Source organism: Dromaius novaehollandiae, chromosome 27, assembly GCF_036370855.1.
Source record: "Dromaius novaehollandiae isolate bDroNov1 chromosome 27, bDroNov1.hap1, whole genome shotgun sequence".
Lineage (NCBI taxonomy): Eukaryota > Metazoa > Chordata > Aves > Casuariiformes > Dromaiidae > Dromaius > Dromaius novaehollandiae.
Window position 1 is genome coordinate 7,575,738 of NC_088124.1, and position 21,249 is coordinate 7,596,986.

The window sequence follows — 21,249 nt, forward strand, 5'->3', positions numbered from 1 at the left end:
CTGTCTGCACTACTTCACCCATGGCTGTTGCAGCACGCTGGGCGCCAGCCCCAGCTTAGTGCTTTTGTTATTTCATTAGTGAATGTACTTGCTGCAGTGATGATGGTGAATGTGCTATTGGAGTAAGTGTTTGAGCAGCAGCACGCGAGGCACTGGTGGGAGTGGTGGAGCAGGACCAGAGGTTTAGTGCCGTGTGCTCCAAGAGGTCCCAGTGAGGACAGAGGGTCTGTACTTACCCCGTATGAGATTATTCACTATTTTTATGACACTCAGTTTCTCCTCCTTCAGCTGTAAAATGCTGTCATTTCATGGCTGTACTTTTAAATAACTAAGAGGAATTTCTCACCCAATTAATGGCAGCTGAACACAACATGGTGCACATAGTGTGGTGTGGAGCTTCCTGTCCTATCAGATGAGTAACCAACCAGTGACTTTCTTTGGCAGAGACTTTTTATTTAACAGAGCCCAGATAGTCTCTTTAAGCAGCTAATTTTATGCACTAGTGACATCCATTGGTTGATCCATGTATTGCAAAATAGATTTCATGACACTTTTTGCAAGAGTTCTGTTTCAGCCACTTTCTGGTAGCCTGCAAAGTTAGCATGAATTGTAATTAGATGCCCATTATCTCTTTAAGTTGCAAATTGGCCTCAGAAACCTCAGTACTATTAACTGTACAATGTTGGCGATCTCTCTTAGCTAGAATAAAAAATCCTTTCCTTTATATGAAGCCTGTTCTGCCGTAATAGTATTGAGCTTTTATTAAATGTAGAGGAGTTATTGTGTTACTTACCTAATTTTACATTACTTTAAACAGACGCATATTGCAGTGTTCATCATGGTTCATCAATAAGCTCCCTTTATAAGATAATCCAGGATGAAAATGTATTCAAGAACATGGCTGTATCTGTCTGCTCACTAGTAAATAAATGGAGAATGTGTTTTAAGTAATCAGAGATCTTTTACTGAGCTGGCTGAGTAGAAGACCTGTGTGAAGAACTCTGAAGAGCCACAATGTTGTATTGTATTAATCAGCAATGATGGAATGGTATTGTTATTTCTGAGTAGATTTACTATGAGAGAAAAAAATAGATGCATCTGCCTCTCTAATTTTTCTATCTAAATTAAAAATAATTTCTGGTGGCAGTGATTCATAAAGATTAAGCTGGTTGCTATTTTCTTGTCAGGTTGGTGACCAAATTGTTGAAATAAATGGAGAACCCACCCAAGGAATCACTCACACACGAGCCATTGAGTTGATTCAGGCTGGCGGGAATAAAGTTTTGCTGCTGCTGAGACCAGGAACTGGCTTGATACCAGATCACAGTACGTCATCTAAAATACTCACTAATTTTAAGTGTCCAAGACAACGGAATAGAGTCTAATAAGACACTTTTATGCTGTTTCACTGAAATAGTTAGTAGTTCCCTTTTTGATAGCTGTACAGGCTGCTCATGTATATTTTCAAATATAAGGAATGTTTTTGGTAAAAATTAATACATGGCGAGTACCTAAGAAAATTACGTGAAGTGTGAAATTATTGCATATTTGCACTTGGAATCCGTTTCTCTGCTCTGTTGAAACTAATCTCCTCTATTCTCCTATGCAAATATGACAATTATCACTGTTTGCCTTTTAATTTAAGATTCTGTATGATACAGTACTCAGTTCAAAATGCTTCTGCAAGTATGTTGTTTCTATACAGATTTAATTCACTATTTTTGGCCTTCTAAATTCTAGAGTGTTTTGGTTTGTGGTTTTTCAAAGCCAAAACTTTGGATACAAGGGAGAAACAAAGCAAATGCTTACAAGAGCTCTGAGTTCACCTACAAAGCAGAGTACAGAACTAATTATTTTGAGTCTGACTTAAGACATGCTCCAAAATTACAAATCAAAAAGATTTCTGGCTGTGGCAGTATTTTAAAGCAAAGAACATTTTTTCTTAAAGTAAGCATTTTGATCTTTTAACCCTTGCTGACAGGGTGACAAGAAGATGCTGACAAGATTTTGATGGAAAAGTTCTTAAATTATAAGGTTGCTTTTTACGATGAAGAGCTCTTCAATAATAGTAGTGACCTGTGAATTTACCCTTTGAAAATCAAATTTAAAACCCACAGTTTGAACTTTCAGATAGTTTGATACATTCGGTTGTTTACAGGCAGGAACTGACATCCACTCAGGAGATAAAATCTGCTCAGAGGTTTCTCCATTTTTTCATCCAGAGAACTAGGAGATAAAACTTAACATCTTCTGGTTCAAATTGCACAGCACAGTAAAAGCAGAGTGAATTAGCACATGGAACAGAAACAGGCTATCTTAAACTACAAGATCTGTTCTGTGCCATGTTGCTTGATCCCTAGCTGGCTGACTTTGTGTCTCACACTGAATTACCTTGTCATTAAGGTTGAAAGATAGAGTTCCCTTTGCGTTTTGAGGAATTTCTGTTGAAGTTCTCAGAGAGGTGGTTGTCTCTTTAAAATTAGCGTTTACAAGCTGGGAGAGAAGGAGCTGGTGTGTGGACAGCTCGAGTTTTCTCCTTACTAACAGCTATGTAAGATCAGCATAATTTCAGCAGTGATAAATAGTGTTTAACATGCACCAAGATGACTGTGAAATAGTTATCTGGAATCATTCCTGGCCCCTCTTGTTCACTGAAATCTCCTGAACCCAAGATAGAAAAGCAGAATCGAAGAAAGGTCAGATGGGACCTCTGGAGGTCATCCGGTTCAGCTTTCTGTCAAAAGCAAGGTTTTAGATTAGGTTTAGCAACTTAGATTAGATCAGCAACTGGGGAGAAGGGGAAGGGCTGTGCTGCTTCTTGTCTGTCTGTTAATTGTACATTTCTGATTGAAATCTTGCTTGCTGAACTCTTGTGATTTTGGTATGTAGTTCTGGGCTTTTTCTCTTCCTCCTTCAGGTTTGGCTCCTTCCGGTCTGTGTCCCTACGTGAAACCTGAGCAACATTAAGGGCTTTCAGTGCTTTTCTTGGTTTTTCCTTAAAGACTTGGTAAATCTGCATGTCTTGTGATTCATCTCTTTCTATTATTAAAGTGCAAAGCTATGAATAACCTCAGCTTTTTATTGTTTTCAGTTTTCTTTAGTATAAATCATAACACTGTAGGTCAAGGAATTTTTTATTTTGCAATTCTGCTATGTAGGCCCTAAAGTTATGCTGATACAAGACCCCGTCAGTCCCGCAGAAATTATGCCAGCATTCTAAGCACAAGTTTTTTTCCAAAATCACATTCTTATGATTGTAGCTTGTAGAACAATGCAGTACAGAAAACTGGTTAAGTAGACTTTGAGAATACGTCACTACATAGTCTTTTCTAAGTTGAAGATTTAATGTAACGTCCTGGAACCTCACACATTTCTAAGATATTTAGTAGATTTTTTTTTCTGTAATGACTTAGTCAAATCTCTCGCTGTTCACTTCCAGGTGATTGGGATAGTTACAATCCATCTTCGTCAGATGTAATACATGAAGAACAGTCACCATTACCTTCATCTTCACATTCTGCTTCCCCATCTGAAGTGTGTTATTTACCAATACCAGGAGAAGCTTTAATGAAAGTGCAGCTGTCTGAGAAACTGCAACAAGCCAAGAGCACTGTGCCTGAAAAGATAAGCACTTTAACTGACAGCCTGTCTGAGATTAAGCCTATGTTTTCTCCCCAGAGAATGAAGAACAGACGGGGTCATCCCTCGAGTCCTGGGTTTGAAATGACAAAAGGAGACACATCTGCAAGTCCAGAAAGGTTAGGGACAGCTGAGGGACAACATCAAACAGGATTCCACAGCCCTAGAAAGGGGGATCCTAAAAAGATCCATGGCACTCTCTCACATATATGTGACAGTTCCAGAGAAAATCAAGACAGGTCTGCCAGTCCCCAGAAGTATCTCAGTAAGCAAGGAAACACAGAAATGTTAGGCAAGTTACAAGAATATCAAGATAGAACAACTGGTGGTGACATTAAGACTGTTGAGCAGTTGAAAAGTGGAAATAGTAAAATAGGAGCCACAAGGAAAGATACAAAACAGAAAAGTTCTGGAAAGAAGGAAGGGTGGCCGCTGGAGGGAAAATACCCAGCATTTGATGAAAATACTCTTCCATTCGGTAAGGCCCGTGACTGCAGGACAAACGAGCCAAGTTTCAGCAAATTCAAAACTTCAAGTCTTTCCAATATTCCACTGCATTCCATGGAGAAACAAAGAAGGCCAGAAACCCAGGAGACCGTTATTCTGAACAGGCAACAGAGACAGACACACATGGAGCTACTTGATGAAACCAAAGATGATGGAATTTCAAAATCTGAGAACAGTTCACCAGTCAAGAAAGCACCAATAACTCCTGGACCTTGGAAGGTACCAAGTGCATGTAAAGTCACCAAAACAGCAAGTGTGGCTGAAAAACGGGTTTGACTGACACTTTTTTTAAACATGTTTTAATCAAGTTTCTAATGATGGTCATTTAAAAGCACCATTTCTTTTCATAAAGTTGTCATTTTTCAGAAACTGGTTAGAAGGTGGAAAGTATTTGATTTGTTCTTAAATTATCTAAGCTGCATGAAGGACTTTTGGATTGCTTAAATGAAACTCCTCCATAAGCTGCTGTCCCCTTGTCCTTTTGAAGGCGGTGTTCCGCTGCTCTCAACGTTGCACTGCTACGGCTTTCTCAGATAGTATTGTGAGTTTCTGAACAAAATTATTTAATGCCTATATTGCCAATGTGATCATGACTCACTTGTTCTTGTGCCAAGTTATCTACTGTATCCAGTCAATCTAATCCTTCTCATATGTAATCCAGTCACAGAAAAGACAAGGTTTTGTTTGAAATGGGTATTTTCTCAAAAGCATGTTGCATGTTTACATAAGGAAATACCCATGTTCTTACTGTTTCTGTAAGAAGATGGGTGAGTTGATTTTTATCAATTCTAGGGCAGCAAATGAGCCACTAATGCTGTTCCAACAGATGTGGGGTTTTTTTTAATTTTTATACCTAATATAAAATCATGTAGATAAAAATTATATTTGACATGATATAATTTTGCTTTTTATGAACACAGCAAAATTGCTTTATTTTCTTGATTCATGAGGATGCTCATAATAAGTGTTGGCAAACATCTGTCTGAAAAGAGAAAACTCTGGGTTCTGTTAAATAGCATAATTCCCTTGGCTTCACTTGTGACAGGATGTCATCCTTAGCATTCTTTGTAAACATATGCAGCGAGTACATATTTATTTTCAGCCTCATTCTGGTGCTATATACTGAAATTCCCTTCATTCATTATTTAATGCTCATTAAGAATTGGAATTTTTTTCCTCTGTAAAGATAACAGTTGATCTTTGGGCCAGAACCAAACACTGTAGTCAGCTTCTTGAATGAAGTTCATTGTGCCTGTGCATATTAGAAGTCTCCCATATTTTATTTGAAATGTGTGATCTGTTCTAAGAGTGCTAAACAGAATGATAATACAGGGTACATGAGAGGTAATATCTATTGTTTGGGCTATAATACATATTTTAAAATAATATGAGGAATGTTACTGACAGAATCTACTTACACATCAGTCATAATTAGCTGTAAGAACAGTGAACTGAAAAATTGAAGGGATTTATTTTCTTTGAAGTTTTAGTGATGATTTCCTGATGTATTAGGTTTTTAATGACTGCAAAAAAAAAAGTGGTAAAAGTTCTTTGGGCCCAGTTTGCAGAAGCAGAAAGAAGTACAGAAGGTCAAGCTTTACTTACTCATGTTAAAATTCAAACTAATACAACTTGCTATTTCAAAGGAATTGAGCATCTTCTTTGGCTTTGAAACATTTAATGTTTTTAAAGTTTAATGAAGCACAGTGGATCAATTCTGAGTTGAACAATTCTTTAGAAGTACAGAACTCAAGCAGGTTTTTGAACAAACACTTTTGAAAATTAAATAGGCTTTAAGGCAGATCTGAGCTGCACTCTGCTGCTTCACATTGGCTGATCCACTGATTGCTGTAGCATATGTACAAATACTCCACGTTGTGGAGTATAACTGTGAAAATATTTAATACCTTGAAGTAGCCTATGTAGATATTAACCATGTGTTCTTGACAGGAGACTGTTTATGTTGAGTTGTACACACCTGCCCTACCATTGAGTACAGTAACAAATTCAGAAGTTTAACACAAAGATGAATTAGCACCACTGAAATGATTTCCCTGTCATAAACTACCCCTGTATTTTTTCTGTTAATGTGACCTAATTTAGTGTCTTACCTTTCTTTGATTTCTCCTTCCAGAGAACTTGTATCTGTACTTACTGTATCAGATGACTTAGCAATGTGGCCTTGGAATGCTAAGCAACGTATGGATGTACTGGGTGTAAATGTTTATATATTGTACAGCACCTTTATATATACTTCTGAGGTTCTGACTAGAGAAAGACCTGTAAATCGCTCATTATTTTTTATATAGATATTAAAAAGAAACTCCAGTTCATGGTCCATTGGTTCTGCACTGTATAAAGTACATTCATTGTTGACTTTCAGTGGTGTGATACCTGCATTTAAACAACTAACTAACTATATGACCCAGGTTTTACCCATAAACGTAATACTCTTCTGGAAAACAAATGCAATTTATTATTGGAAGGTTCCTTGCCTCCTTGTTCAGGTAACAGTTGTTCAGCAAAGCTACTATAAAAAACATCAAATCGTGTAGTATAAATTGTTTATGATGAAATACTTGTACTGTAGGTTTATTTGTACATTTTGATATATAAAATTGTCACTTTCTTTTACATCTTAAACCTTTCCTTGTACAGAAAATACCTGTAAACAATTTACTATCAAAAACTCCTTTTCCATCTTACCTCCTATGTGAAAGAATGAAGCTATGAAAGTTCCTGTGTTTTTTTTCTTTTTTTCATTACTAATATACTAGAAGATAGCAGAGTTACCAAAACTGAAGGAAAACATGTTTAACATATGTCATTAAAACATTTTGTTTCTCTCCTGTACCATTTCTAAATAATAATCTACTTTTTATGGGGGAACGTCTTTGTCATATCTCTTCCAGTGACCTGATCCTCACAACAGATCTTTTTCTTCGGTATTCCAGTGTAAGGCACTAACTATTGCAGTGCAAAGCTTCAACAGCTTTCCAGACCACCGAGTTAAGCTGGTTGTCAGAAGAGGTTATGACAGGATGCCCGTCGTACCTAGCACAAGCTATTAACTGCCCACTGAGTGAAAAACCTAAGAAGCATCCTCAGTATAAACACAGCTGAGGAGTTACAGGGAGTGAACACAAGCAGTATTCTCTAGTTGATGGATGCTTTACTTGTAGTCTGTGTTGTAAGGTTGTTTTCATATAACTGATGTTTTCAAAAAATGATCATCATCATCATTTATTTGCAGAAGACCTAACATAAGCCATTCAGCATGAATCTGTTACACTGCTGCTATGCAGCTGCAAGCTTAACGGTCAACATGGAGGAAATGTTTATCTCATGCAGACTGAATTTCACTGCATCCTTCAGTAGCTCAGGATAAAGAGGCAAAGCCTAAAGCACACTGAGCTTTTAAGTAAGTAAAGAAATATTCTTCGGCACATTCAGATAGATGCATCTATGTATGACTTGATCTATCTGAGAAGAGCTTTGAAGAAGCCTGCAGAAATTTGAAAAATGCGAGTACAGTTCCAGAGTGCTCTGAGAGAGGATGCTAAGTGAAACAGCAGGACGGACTCTTCACTAGTCATGTGCACAGGATTCAGATCTTAAAGAAACAAGGCACCTGTAGCTATCATCTGGTTTCCTTCCGGTAAGAGCTGCAGCAGTGCTTTTAGTGTTTAATGCCCCAAAGTATGGGCACATAGTTCCTGTTGTTTTCAATGCAAGCTACTGGTATTTGGCCCCATTTATTTTGTTTTACTACATGTGCATATCATGGGGTGACTTTACTAGTTAGACCAGCTTATTCTGTATGTTGTAGAACAGTAAAGCAGAGGGAAAAACCTTTGATACATACATGGAGAATCTGGTAAAGAAGTCGTAGTTACAGATTTCCATAATTTGAGCACCTCTGCTTTTTGCCCAAGCCATTGGTTATCTTCTCTGGTCTTGTACTTCTGCTGGAGAGGGCTGAATACTGATGTTGGTCAGTTCATGGTTTAATTTTCCATAACTGAAAAGACAGATTGAGAGTGAGAACTGAGCTGAAAGATGCTCCTCTTTAAAGGAAGTTAGCAGATCAGGAAATCAAATTTATATACAGATGCTGAGCTTTGGTTATATATTTTATCTATAATTGTAAAATTATACTAACAACAAGCTTAAAAATGGGTGTTTTAGTAAATCATACAGTTCTGATATGACCAGGCAATTATTTTTTAAAGGACACATATCTATCTGGTTTGTTTTTGAATTAATTCCATGCTTGTGGATAGTGCTAACTGTTGCAGTAATGTGCTGTACCAAATCCACAAAACAATAGTTTAATTCACACTGATGTGGAGGTAGCCAAGCATTTTTTTCTACTTCTGTACTTCAAAAGGCAACCTACAGACTGCAGCTGCTATTCTCATTCAAACAGGGTTTATTTCTGCCTGTTATTCTGTGCCTATATGAGAAATGGGCTAGGAAGTCGCACTCACCTTTTGAGCAGGCAGAAAAATACTGTGTGCAGAGTGGAATAGGTTCAATATGAGGAAATGGGGTTTTGGCAGTCTGCAGGGAGCCATAGGTCTGAATGCTTTTCATCTACAGGCAAGATTCTTTCTCCTTTGTCTATCCTGCATGAATGCTCTGCTCAGTGAGCTCTGGTTTAAAAGTGAGACACAGCAGGACTGTTTCTTCATTCTAAAGGAAAAGAACTCAGGGTTCTGACCTCTGGCTTTAAGTGGGCACCAAAGACCTGAACAGGACTGCACTTTAAGACAGTCCTTTCCCCAACCACCTGGCTACTGGAGACAGATCTTCATCGAGCATAGTGTGTTCTCTGAATTGCCGTGCCATTTAGGGAGAGACTCATTCAAACCCACGGCCTTTTCCCTTGCGGGGGGCGGGGGTGGGTAGCAATGGTACAAAAGTAACCCCTACAAGATGTTTCCTGTTAGGTTATATGGTAGCTGTACTTACTCTGATATTGAATCCTAGAAGATCACTTATAACACCTGAGACAGCAGAAAGTATCACAACACGTGTTATGTTGTAGATTAATGGATTCATGGTCAGTCCATACAGCCTAAATGGTGTATCTAATTCCTGCAGTGCATGGGAGGAGGGAAAAAAAAAGGGGGGGGGGGGCAATTAAAATCAGTCCATACCAGAAGCAACTAATGTTCTTCTGCCTTTTAGCTTAATACTGGTTTTCTGCCAGACTTTGCTAATCATGCACTGCAGCTATATTGTGCCTTAAACCTAGGTACTGAAACTCCCACTATATGTAATTACCTCATGCCTTCCAGCTCAAAGATGTTTTGTTTTAATATCCATCCTGAATCTGAAGTCTATTTTGTGGAAGCACAAGCTGCAAAACATGGGCTTGACATAACAGGCTCTATAATTTCTCTAGACTATCTTATGTGCCTCAGACTATGCTCTTTCTTTTCCAAATACCTACTTGCTACTGTCAACAGTGGGCTTCCCCATGGAAGCTGCTGAAGGAAAACAGGATTCAAGCAGTAATGAGGCATGTTGTGTTCTTACTGGCCAGTCCCCCCCCCCCAAAAAAAAACTTACCTAAATTGCAATAGGCTGCTATTAATCAAGTGTTCACAGTACCAATTAGCTCATGGGTCTTGTATTGCTAGATGTTATGCCATGGCTATAGAAACAGAAAAAACTCAAACTCCTTTTGTGATAACTTACTTATCTAATCAAGAGACAATAGAAATGGAAAGAGCAAAGACACACATAGTAACGTTAGTCGTTGTTGACATAAAATTGAGCAACTTAATGTTTCCAGGGAGATGAACTTACCTTCAGTAGCTTTGTAGATAGTTTCAAAACATTGTTTACTAGCGACAGCTGTTCCTTCTTGTTTGGCTTCTTCTCCATCTTTAGGTATAAGTTTATCTACAATGGACAGACATTACAGATTCGATGTTAATATTCCAGCATTAGGGCCCCCCCAACTCATTTCTAATTGAAGGAAATTAGAGCCATTTTTGCAGTCAACTGTCACTCCTAAGTAAGTGATATATTTACAGACAGAAGCATTTAATAGTGGTAGCTCATGCATTTTCCAAATTACACAGATAACCTAAAGCCAAAAAATATGCTAGAATTTTAGAATTTGAGTCTGCTCAAATGTTTAATAGCTTATAGCCTGCTGTGCAGTTTCCCTTTATTACTGCACAGCACAAGTAACAGTTTCTAAATTTTAAAATTTGATTCCAGTATTTTTTTAATACGGTTTGAGCAATAATTATATCCAAACAAGCCAAGGAGTCAAAGGGAGAATGAGCTAAATGGAGATACCTGCTCAGTGAGCAGGATTGAAATATTACTGTATTTCTTGTTGGTTTCAGAGCCCAAGGATGCCAGGCGCAGTAAAAAGAGAAGAAGTGCTGCCTCCCAGATCAGGAATTCCCAGTTGTAAGCTGCATTCAGAAATGTTTTGTGACCCTTGAGAACCTGTGTTGAAAAAAAAATGCCAACATCAATAAAGAGTAACATGCCTGTTCTTTGGAGTGAGGCAAAAGCCTTGCCCTTACTCCTCTTCTGAACAGGTATCTGTGCTCTATAGCTACTGACAGAACTTTTTCCCTTGAAGTGTAATCCATTCATGTAACTAGGTTAAAGTAAAAGGCCTTGTTTCTAACCTAGTTTTAGCTTGGACTTTGTTTTTTTTCCTCAAGAAATGAATGTTAGCCTGAAAGCTTGTTCTTTCGCTTTTGTCCCTCTGTCCAATTAACTAGTAATAAAATGTATTTCCTTTCATGTATGTTGCTCCCACTGGCAGTTTAAACCACCATGGCCATACTAAGCTGATTGTGCCTTTCCTTGGAGTGCATGCACTCACCAGCACTTATTACAGCAGGACTGGGATTGTCAGGACTTCCTTCAGTAACCCATGACTTAAAAAAGCCATCACAGCAGTGGGAGCTAGTATCTGCTAATTAATTATCAATCTTATTGTTACCACAACTGCATCTTCATGGCATCAAGAACTTCTCTAAGGACTTAAAGGGTCTCTTGCCCCCCCCCCAAAAAAAAAAAAAAAAAAAAACAGCTCCAGCATTAAAAACACTCACTATAACAGAAGAATTAAGAATTAAAAGGTGTAATAGTTGTTGCCCTGCTTTTCCACTCCAGGAAACTTGGCTATTTTCCTGTCAACAACACTGGTGTTTAAAAAGGGTGTTGTAATCAGCCCTTTTAAATAAAATGTCCTGTGAAGATTAGATGCAGTTAAGCAGAGTCCTTTCCTCTGTGCGAAAAAGCCTATGTCTTAAAATATTCCTAATGACTATAGAAAGCCTGTATACTGAATGAGCAACTATTACCAAAGCTTTAAAAGTTTTATATATATATATATATAAAATTTATAGTTTGGGGGGGGAGAAAAACAGCTACAGCGCATGTATTTTGTATGCTTGGCAAAATAAATGCTTCCACTAGCTGTTTTTTTTTTCCTACTTACTTCTTTAAAAGAAAAAAAAAAAAGCTAAAAAAAAAAAAAAATCTCACCTGGGCGCAGCATATAAAAGCAATTGAAAGTGCCAGTAAAAAGACTGAAGATACGACAACATCCACAGATCGCTGGGGGCCTCGCCTCTGCAGAAACAATGATGCTGAGTTAGGTCTAAGCTTTGGACTTACGGAGCTGCAAAGACAAGGCTCTCCACAAACAGCCATAAGTGTTTAAATATTCAGCCACTGATGTCCAAAATGCCAGACAGTAATGAGTAAAGTGCAAGAGACTTAGTTTATACCCACTGTAATAATTAAATACACCCATCTTGGATCAGAACTCACCTTTAGATAAGAACGAAGGGATAACCAGATCTTAATGTTTTCTACCTTCTTGAGTCTGAAGTGAGGAATTTCATATTTCCTGGCTTTCCGAGCTGATGTAATGTGACTAAAAAGTTTGGCAAACAAAAACCTCTGCAAATTTAAAAAAAAAAAAAAAGAAAAGAAAAAGAAAAAAAAAGAAAAGGAGCACATATACACACACGCACACAAACACACGCACATATATGCACACAAAACCATAAATTAGTCTAAAAGAGACAAGGTTGTTTGGGATAGCTTTATGGTAACTGTGGCAGAAAAATGTTAGCTTCATGGCACACTGGAAAAACCTAATTGGGACCTTGCTGCATGACCTCTCAGGTAAATAATAGTACTCAGCTTGCGTATGGCAGAGGTAGAATTGCTGTTGCTACTGCAGCTTAACCACAAAGTTCTCACTAGACCAATAAATGACACACAGCTTCCTAGCACGCAACATCTACAGCCAGTTTGACAAAGCTATTGCCCATAGTCAGAAGGGAGATGTGATGTAACCAGCTATCTCATTCTCCATCTTAGAACAGGAAACCAAGTTGTCTGCAGGTATTTTCTTCTTCATAAATAGTTCCACTCTGCAGTGTTCACTTCCATGCAGAGTGCTGTTTCAAGGAGTTAAAGATTATTTTTTCTTTTTTTTCTATCTTTTTTTGTGGGGAGGAGGTGTCCAGAGAGCAGGAAATGTACTGGTAGGTTTAAGTTTGTTGTTGACTAGGAGTCTTACCAGCCTCACCTACCTAAGCGTCTAGCACATCTTACCAGCTACCCGTCAACACTTGGGCTTGTTGGGACGTCCTTGTCCTACCGCTGTCTTTTACGAAAGGCAGAATGGTATCAACAGACCACCTGCTCCAGGGTTCAGGAAAGGCAATTGCACATTTAGACATACCTGTTTGTATGTTCTCTCAGCAACACACATCATGAAGAAAAACATCCAGGTTAAGCAAAGTCGTTCAAGGAAGTTGATAGCAGACAAAACAATGACAGGCGTGCTAGCAGGTGCCCCACAAAAGATATGCAAAAGCTCCTTTACAGAAATGGAACACAGCTGCTCCAGGTTATCTGTGCGGAATAGTCTGTAGAGGAATGGCAGGAATGCTAATCCAATGGTGATGATGTTGCCCAGCATTTGATACCCTACGCCCTGCTGGTAGGCATTAACCTGATAAAACAGGAACAAAAAAAAAAAAGAGAGAGAAAAGAAAACCCCAATACCATTGCTTGTGCTTTTGTATCAAGGGAAAGGCATGCTGCTGTAGCAGCATCAAATCAATCAAGCATTCAGGCCCTCTACCACCACCCCCAAAGGACATGGTGTAAAATAATTCTGCCTATTTCAGACAACAAACCACCCCACCCCCCCCCACCCCCAAAAAAAAAAAACCTCAGCACACTGCCGAGACATACAGCCAACAACAGCCAGTGCTCATTAGTCTTTGGGAGAACCTGCTGGCTTCCCTGTGTTTTGCTTATGTAATTACTAGGTAAGAACATTCATGACAGCTGCATTTGCCGGGGGCCGGGGGGGGAACCTTGTACTGCACTTCGTATTTGCAGGAATAGTTATTTTCAGTTGGGGGTGTGTGGTTGTTTTGTTTTGTTTTGAAGTGTGAGGGGGAGAGGTTGCAGTGCCTTACAGCCCTCTTACCCTGCTCATGATAATCCCACTGATCTCCAGCACGGACATGTCCACCTTCTTACAGTCATTTCCTTCCCAGATCAGTGCACTGACTTTTGCAGATGCTGGACTTGTATTCTGTAGCCAAAACAAATGGTTCTATAAAGGAGAAAAGAATGGAACAGGCATACAATGTATTTCTGCCCCTGTATTAAATCATACTTTGCCTACTAAGAGTTTAGATTGAGAAAGGGATTCCAAATTTGTTTGAGTAAAACACTTTGTTTCAGGATTAGCAGTTGTCCAAATAATACCTGGACAGAGGGTTCATTACTGCTGCTCAAATCATTCCAGCCTTCTGCATGACTCGCACAGCTGACAGAATGGGATCATCCAGTGGAAGGTAGAGCACATTATGACAACAGCATTCAGACCAGTCCTTCATATTTATTTGGGCAGGTACAATATTATGCCAGGGGGAGGAGAGAGGAAAAATTAAAAACTAAAATCTTTCATAGCTTTCTCAGCTACTGCAAATCAACAAACCTGCTGGAAAACATCTTCCTTCAAGTCCCGCCTTGCCCCTCTCACAGTCACTTCCTCACTGTCGCTGGTGCAGGACGAGCGGCACTCCGGCCCGTGAAGCAGATCGTCCCAAAGCATGTCTTCTGTCTCAGAGTCGTGGCGGGTACTTTCGGAGTCTCTCCGGGTCACACTACAGCTCCGGGATCCTGCACTAATGCAGGACCGCGAGTCCTTGCAAGACAAGAAAACATTTACACAGCAAAGTCCCATACCCCCAAACAACAGCTAAGTCAGCTTTCAGCTCAGTCGAACCCACCTGATCCAAACTGATGTGTGATTTGTTAAAAGCAATATTACACAGTGACAGTTTTTGTAACTGGCAGTTCCATGCAGGAAATCACACAGAAATAGCAGCTCCCCCATTCCCAACTTTAAAAAATAAAAATTGACTTATTCATTCTGATGTTAATTTTTTTTATGGCTTCTACATAAACTCTTTTAAGATTTTATTTATATTTTATTTTTGTATTTATTTATAAGCTTTTATATCTATGGATTTTATTTATATTGGTTTATATTTTATTTTTGGGTGGTGGGAGTGGCAGGGGAGGGGAAGATAAAGGAAGGGATAAAGTGAAAGCATTTCATGAATATTTAAATAACACAGAATAAAAGATTTAGATTCATTTCTTCATTTCAAAAGCAAAATGTTAGCATAAAAACTGCTGTACAGTGCTGCTTCACAAACTACAGGTCTTCAACATAAGCAATTACAGGCAACTTAGATCATATCGCTCCTGCCAGTAGAGTGATTTTTTTGGTTAAACAAAACAGTAGATTCACAATGGTGAATACAGTTCACAAAGCTGCAAATGGGCAAGGAGAGAGGCCACACCTCCTGCCTAAAGATGCTGAAGCACTGTCATTTAATGGTGGTTTATTTTAGTTGGGGGCTTTCCCTGCACCGCACCGGCTCAGCGAACCTACACCTCTTGGATTCATGACCATACCTGACTATATAATGTGGATTCTAGTTCAGATTCCACGACACTGTCAGAGTCTCTGGCCCCTTTAAGAGCTTGCTTGACCTGCCAAAAACAAACAAAAATCAGCTCACTATCCATAGCATAAAATGGTGTGGGAAATTACATTAATTCAACAAGATTACCTGTGAGACAGCCTGGTTCAAGGAAACAAGGGGCCTCTTTTTCTTATCTTCATAGCTATTGTCACTGGAGGCCCCTTCTACACTCTGGCGTAACACACTCCTTTGTGCCATTGCTTCAGCATCCTCCTCACTTGAAAGCTCATCAGAAATACCACCTATGTTGGTACACTCATCCTAGAAAAACAGCAGGCAAAATAAGACTAAAAAAGTCACTGATAAAAGACCAAGCTGAACCGCCTCAAAGCAGAGGCTCCAAGCCAGCACTGCTAGTATACCTGTCCACACAACAACCTCTGATTACCTGCAAGAGCCAGTGGAAGAGGACACTCTCCACAGAACGCACAGAAACAGAAGCCAGCTTAGCATCACAGAGATGTCACAAATTACAGCTCTCTGTCCCTGCACTTGCCTTGCTGCAGCGGCAATGACAGAGGATCTTGGGCTGGGGTGGAGTTGGATTTAGGGGGTAGGGGGAAAGGGGCAGTAAAAGGTAAGATGGGGGGGTAGAGGAAACAGCTCTTGGGGCTATGTCTTACCAGCAACTTTAAGCCCAAAAGGACAGCCATATCTACAAGTTGTTGCCCAGCAGACCCCGAATCATGGGATGTGTCCCCCTACACCTCCCTCTGCTTCTTTTCGAATGCCTAGAAACACACAAGTTGGAGGGTGGGCTCTATGCTACTTGGCACAGATCCTCATCTGAGTTCTTCATATGGGAGGTGACACCTTTCTGACTCAAGAGGAGCCTCCAAAATAACATCTCCACAAAGGTTTACGTTTTAAAGTTTTCACAGAGGTCACGATGTTTTAACTCAGTCTTTCCCTCTCCCCAAGGAGATGTTTTCAATCTTCCTGCCTGCGCCCAGGAAGATAATAAGGGGAACTGCTTGCAAGGCAAATATTTTGCATAAATGCTTTTGAGTATTTGCTTATTTAATCATTACCAGCAGTTTTCCTTAACTGAACAGCTTGAGACCTGAAGTCTCTACAACTAAATAAGCACTTTGATAGAACAGAAATTTCCCAGGATTGTCCATGTTTAACATACTTGACAGTTGTAACATACACATGAAAAAAGCTTTGACAGTAAAGTATTAGCACCATGTCAACTGTTCAACTCAAGAAGTAGAAAGGGTTTTTAGGTTTCCTATATGTAAGCAAAGATACGTAGAGTAAGAGAGTATCTTGTATCAGATCAATCCATATAGCCCAGTCTCAACAAACTTTTGGGCACATACGGACTATACTGAAATTTGCCATCTGAAATGGATCTTTCCTGCTAGTACCTGATGACTCTTTTCCCCATCAGAAAGTTTATTTTTCTCCTTGAAGGGCAACAGCCTGTATTCAGACCTGGCATGTCTGTGTTTAATACCATTATTCACAGCACTTGCATCATTTTCTGTCTCAGTCCCTTTTTCAGCTACCAGCTTTACTCTTCTGATTCTGTGAGAGAAAATAAAATTAAATGCTTTTATGTCAGAGAAAAGCTCTTTGAAGATAACATCAGGGTCTCCTTCACTTGCCATGCAGGTCCCACACTAAGCAATAACTAAGGAACTACAGAATTGTATTTTGCTGTCAGGCACTTTTATGTCCCTTTAATAAAAAGGGCCACAATCTGCTTCTCACAAGCTGGTTCCTGTTATTAACCTGCTAGTGCCCTAAAACTTCTAAATCCAGAGGGAAATATTTTCTTATTGCAATTTTGAAAAACTAACAAAGAGCAACTTAAGACGACAAGAAGTTTGCATCAAGAGAAAGGACCTGTCAGTTCAGAATTCATCAAGAAACTCACCTGAGAAAACAGTAGAAGACAATGAAATAATATCCCAAACTATGTATCCTCCTTTTCCCTGAATTACTTTTAGAAAAAGGAAGAAGGGAAAGTGAGATGACTATCCAGGCAACTTATACTAGAAGGTACAATTGCTCTGAAATTAGGCAAAATAATAATATAATTTAAGCATATATATTCAGAAAAGGTCACTTACCCGATAAATAAAAACATGCTTTGCCACTTTCTGCAACCCATCTAGCATTTAATTACAGCTAGAACATGAGATTTGGTCCAATCTCCTAATAAGGACAGACTTAAGATTCATGAGGAAACTGTCTCCTACAATAGTAGCAGCACTTTTAGTTTGAAAGAAACTAATTGGCAGACTTTTGGGACGTTAGTGACAGCACACGTTTTGCCTGCATTTTCAAGATACTGAATTGTTCACACAGTGTCATTACAAACACTCACACCAAACCCAGTGAAGATCACAAACCTCCTTCGGAAGAGCGTGCCAAATAAATTGTCAAGAATGGATGCAGATTCTGATTGCTCTTCTTTACTGGCTTTGTCAGGAGAAGACCAACTGTTCCCATCAACACCCACAGATTTGCGTAATTTCCTAATTTAAGAAAAAAAGAAAAAAGAAAAGGACAATTAAGTTTGAATGGCAAATTACTCTTAGGTCTTTCTTAAAAAATCTCAATTGGATTTGAACAGCCTGTAGATGCTATTTTAAATGAGTCATGCACACAGGAGGCTCATTTCCATATATAATAAAGTAAATTTTACTAGGATTAACAGAAATTATGCATGTACACACAGGACATCAATATCACTAATAAATGAATTGAAAAGGACACAACAGACAAAATCCGGACAGTCCTTAGTGTAGAAATCTAACAGAGGCAAAAATGTATCCACATTCATCATCCTGTGTTCAGATGCATTATTAGCATCTGCATTGAGTCAGACATCTGAAAGTTAAATATCTAATAGATGAACTGTAACATCTCCCACATGCACAAAAAAAGATTGCCAGCAATGAATCTAGCACAGTCATTTCTGTCATCATTTGCCTCTCATCAACACACATCAGCAATTCCCTGTAGTTAAGGCCAAAGCAGAACTCCAATTTGCTTTGCAAAGCCTTGAGGATGCCTTACAATGCAGAACGCCTTCCTCTGGCCACAGAAAGAACCTGGATTAAAAAGCTACTTTAGAACAAGAAAAGTCCAGGTGCAAACTGAAGCAGACCTATCATAGTCTGTAACCAGTGAATTTGCAGCATCTGTCCAGGTTGTGAGAAGATTACAAGTCAGAAAGAAAATACTCATTTTCACATTTATAGTTAAAAAATGTATTTACATAAAAATAGAAGAGAATATTTATCCGTTAACTTCTACCATGAGCAATCTACCAGATGCTTTGTTCCCAACAAATGAACTGGGTAGCGCTCTCACCTCCGCCGCCTGCTGAGTCCATTGGTCCCTGAGGGTTTGTTTATCTGGGTGGACACTATCTGACAGTGAACAGTCCCCATCAGTAACATAAGGCACATTGGTCCCATGACTTCACTCGCACTCACAACAGGCATCATGAAATACAACACAACTGCTATCACTGAAAAGGAGAAAATTGTATCAAACGCAAAAATTATATTGGGAGTTCTCCCACTTTTTTCTTCTGTCTTCACTGTTTATTTTTACTCTGCTTTATCCTTTCTGCAAACACTAGTACCATACATCTTGGTAGGCATTATTTCATGGAAGTTGCTTATGCTGTGGAGTAGTCTATAAATCTATCAAAATATAGGATGCAAAAGCACAAAGAAGGAAATTATATATACAAGGAATTTGGCTGCTTTAAATTGTGTTCTGTGAAAAAGCAACTCATAACCTTCAGCAGACAAAATTCCAGACCAGTTCAGAGAAAGATAACAACAGAACCAGGTTGATACAAAAGAGTCCTGAGCTATAAATCTTCATGCTACAGTAGATATGTTCCTGTACACTGCAACAGAAACTCCCTTTGCTAAATAGCTTCCCTTATGCATTGGCGAGGTAGAAAAATTTGTCCACAGAATAAACACAGGACAGAGAGACAAAGTTGAAAGAGCACCTCGAAGGAGAGAAAGGGGTCTAGTCACAGTATAAAGAATCAGCTATATAATACTACCAGAACTACAGGGAAACATTCTGCAACGATTTCATTGGTAAAAATGTTAAGGTCCAAAAGGATAGTAAGAGGCTGCCTAAATCCACAGATTTTTAAGGCAAAAAAAAAAAAAAAATCAGAATTGTCCAGTCAGATCTGTGTAACATCAATCAAAGACTCTTCACTTAACTGTTCCTACATCAAATCTATATCTGGAACTTAAGCCAGGCCACTGCAGCTCAGATAGAGCTGTAAATATAAACAAGCTGTCTGAAGCATGGCACCTGTGAAAGACTGAGTACGACAAAAGGAAAATTCAAAACTCTTTTTACCAAGATGATTACGCTCTCTCCCAGTGTCTTACATGCATTAATGAAACACCATCATAACTTCACGTAAAGACAGGACCCCGAAGCACACCTGATTACACAACTGGTTCAAGGTCCCACAGGAAAGACAGCAGTCATGAATTAAATGCTCAAGCTTTGGTCCAAAGCCCCATCAACAAGACACAGCAGAGCAAACACAGCACAAGTAGTAATGTAATCACCTTGAAAAGCATGAACGCGCACCCTGAGCAAACACAAAAGGCAAAGCTGTGCCCCACACCAGCAGGTAGTGCTCAGACATGTAGATTTCAGATAAGATCCTTCTCACATTACAGAACACTGCATAAGAATATTGTGTTTCTTACAAAAGAAAGACTAGCACAGACTGCTCCCACTCCTTACCTTGCATAAGGTAGAGCACCAGAAGCCACATAAAAATACGCTGGGAAGTAACCTGTATCCACCACTGGCTGAACAATGGAAAAAATACAACTCTCACAATCCCTTTCCTAGTTAGTGATGTCCATGGGATTTCAGGCTTGGCTTTGGCAAATGTGGAGCCTTGGAATTAAAAGAAAGCATACAAGTCATTATTTGTGAATTACAAGAATATTCTCACTTATGATTTCCCCTTTGGCCAAGACCAAACTCTGCCAGAACACGTTATAAATTCAAAAGGGGAACAATAGCCCAACTGCTGCGTAATCTGTACAGCTCAGACAGGTGTGTTCAACAGAAGCCCTCGTTTTGTCTCAGCAGACTTGCTACTGACCCTTCCCCCCGCCTAAGTCTATATTCCCCAGCATTTAAAACTGCTTTTGCTGAATCACTTCTCATCCAAAAAGGCACCAAGGACTGCTCTGAAATTCCTCCTCTCTCTGCTTGCAGGTTTCCAATCCTCGTCTCGCATTAACACTAGAAAAGCGGGCATCTTACCAGCCTGGGCTGGAGCAGGTCTGCAGGAGACCTCTAACGGGACCTGGCACCGCAGCTGCGGGAAAGCTGATCATTTCAGAGTCAGAGTTTCAGCTGAGCGTTGAGCCTGCGCTCAGCACTAACGCTTCCAGAGAAAATACCTGCCAGGAGCAAGACGGCCGGGGAAGCGGCGATGCCCGTCAGGCCGCGGTGGGACGCCGGACACGGGCACCTCGCTCGCGGGGTACTCACCTCTGATTAAATCGACATCGATCAGATCGGGCTGAATGTGACCTTTCTTTTTAGGCTTGTTTTTGAGGCCCTACAAAGCCGAAAACAAAGGCCCGTTAGCTGCCGGGGGCGAGGGGCCGCGGGGCCGCCGGCGCCGCCGTTACCTTCATCTCGGTCTGCTCGATGGACTTCTCCCATATCTGCTGGTCGTAGGCCCCGACCTGCGGGGAGAGCGGGCGGTGGGCATGGGGCCGCCGGCGCCGCCGGGGCCGCCGCCGCCGCCACTCACCTTCTTCTGGTACCAGGAAATGGCATCGCTGTCGCGGGAGGCCATGGGGCGCGCCGCGCCGCCGGCGGCGACACCAGAGCTCGGCGCGGCCCGGCCCGGCCCGGCCGCTCCCGCCGGTGCCCGCGTTACCCTGGAGACGCCGCGCGCCCAACGGCCGGGCCAGGGCGCGGTGCTCGACTGCCTGCGCCTGCCCGCGCCCGCGCCCGCCCCCGCCCCCGCAGGCAGCGCGAGCAGAGC

The 21,249-nt window shown here is 40.3% G+C and overlaps 2 protein-coding genes across 12 annotated transcripts in view; one reads left to right on the plus strand and one right to left on the minus strand.

Annotated features, from left to right (window-relative positions):
- Positions 1–6,999, plus strand: part of MAGI3 (membrane associated guanylate kinase, WW and PDZ domain containing 3) — an 87,207-nt gene extending 80,208 nt beyond the window's left edge. For 5 of the 7 annotated variants that reach the window (XM_064498083.1, XM_064498084.1, XM_064498085.1 and 2 more), the window contains exons 20-21: positions 1,188–1,326; positions 3,440–6,999. In XM_064498083.1, coding sequence (XP_064354153.1) covers positions 1,188–1,326; positions 3,440–4,422 — 1,122 coding nt within the window. In that variant the 3' untranslated portion in view covers positions 4,423–6,999. Of the gene's footprint in view, positions 1–1,187; positions 1,327–2,917; positions 3,008–3,439 lie in introns of all 7 variants that reach the window. The other 2 variants (XM_064498089.1, XM_064498090.1) reach the window with 1 other exon arrangement.
- On the minus strand, positions 6,600–21,220 carry PHTF1 (putative homeodomain transcription factor 1). Of its 5 annotated transcripts, none has more exons than XR_010385247.1 (19): positions 21,013–21,220; positions 20,888–20,944; positions 20,745–20,814; positions 19,980–20,138; positions 18,555–18,714; positions 17,588–17,713; positions 16,598–16,757; positions 15,312–15,485; positions 15,154–15,231; positions 14,165–14,374; positions 13,649–13,756; positions 12,890–13,162; positions 11,965–12,096; positions 11,677–11,763; positions 10,465–10,620; positions 9,964–10,059; positions 9,121–9,246; positions 8,637–8,841; positions 6,600–8,167 (listed from the first exon to the last, which is right to left on the minus strand). XR_010385247.1 is itself a non-coding variant. In XM_026111824.2 (18 exons), the coding sequence occupies exons 1-18, from the start codon at positions 21,055–21,057 to the stop codon at positions 8,147–8,149; spliced, it is 2,259 nt and encodes a 752-aa protein (XP_025967609.1). In that variant the 5' UTR covers positions 21,058–21,219; the 3' UTR covers positions 6,600–8,146. The 5 variants fall into 5 exon arrangements, 1 of the variants encoding a protein (XP_025967609.1); XR_010385246.1 differs by having other exon boundaries at positions 13,649–13,777; positions 21,013–21,219; XR_010385248.1 differs by lacking the exon at positions 20,888–20,944 and having other exon boundaries at positions 13,649–13,777; positions 21,013–21,219.
- Between the last annotated feature and the right edge of the window lie 29 nt (positions 21,221–21,249).

What these genes read in the sequence shown, in the direction of transcription:
- PHTF1 (XM_026111824.2), bottom strand. Translation starts at nt 21,057, where the DNA reads ATGGCCTCCCGCGACAGCGATGCCATTTCCTGGTACCAGAAGAAG. An exon ending in GGTGCTCTACCTTATGCAAG is followed by an intron (nt 18,715 to 19,979) that starts GTAAGGAGTGGG and finishes TCTCCTTTTCAG; the next exon opens with TGATAGCAGTTGTGTTGTAT. An exon ending in GGCACGCTCTTCCGAAGGAG is followed by an intron (nt 16,758 to 17,587) that starts GTTTGTGATCTT and finishes TTTCTCTCACAG; the next exon opens with AATCAGAAGAGTAAAGCTGG.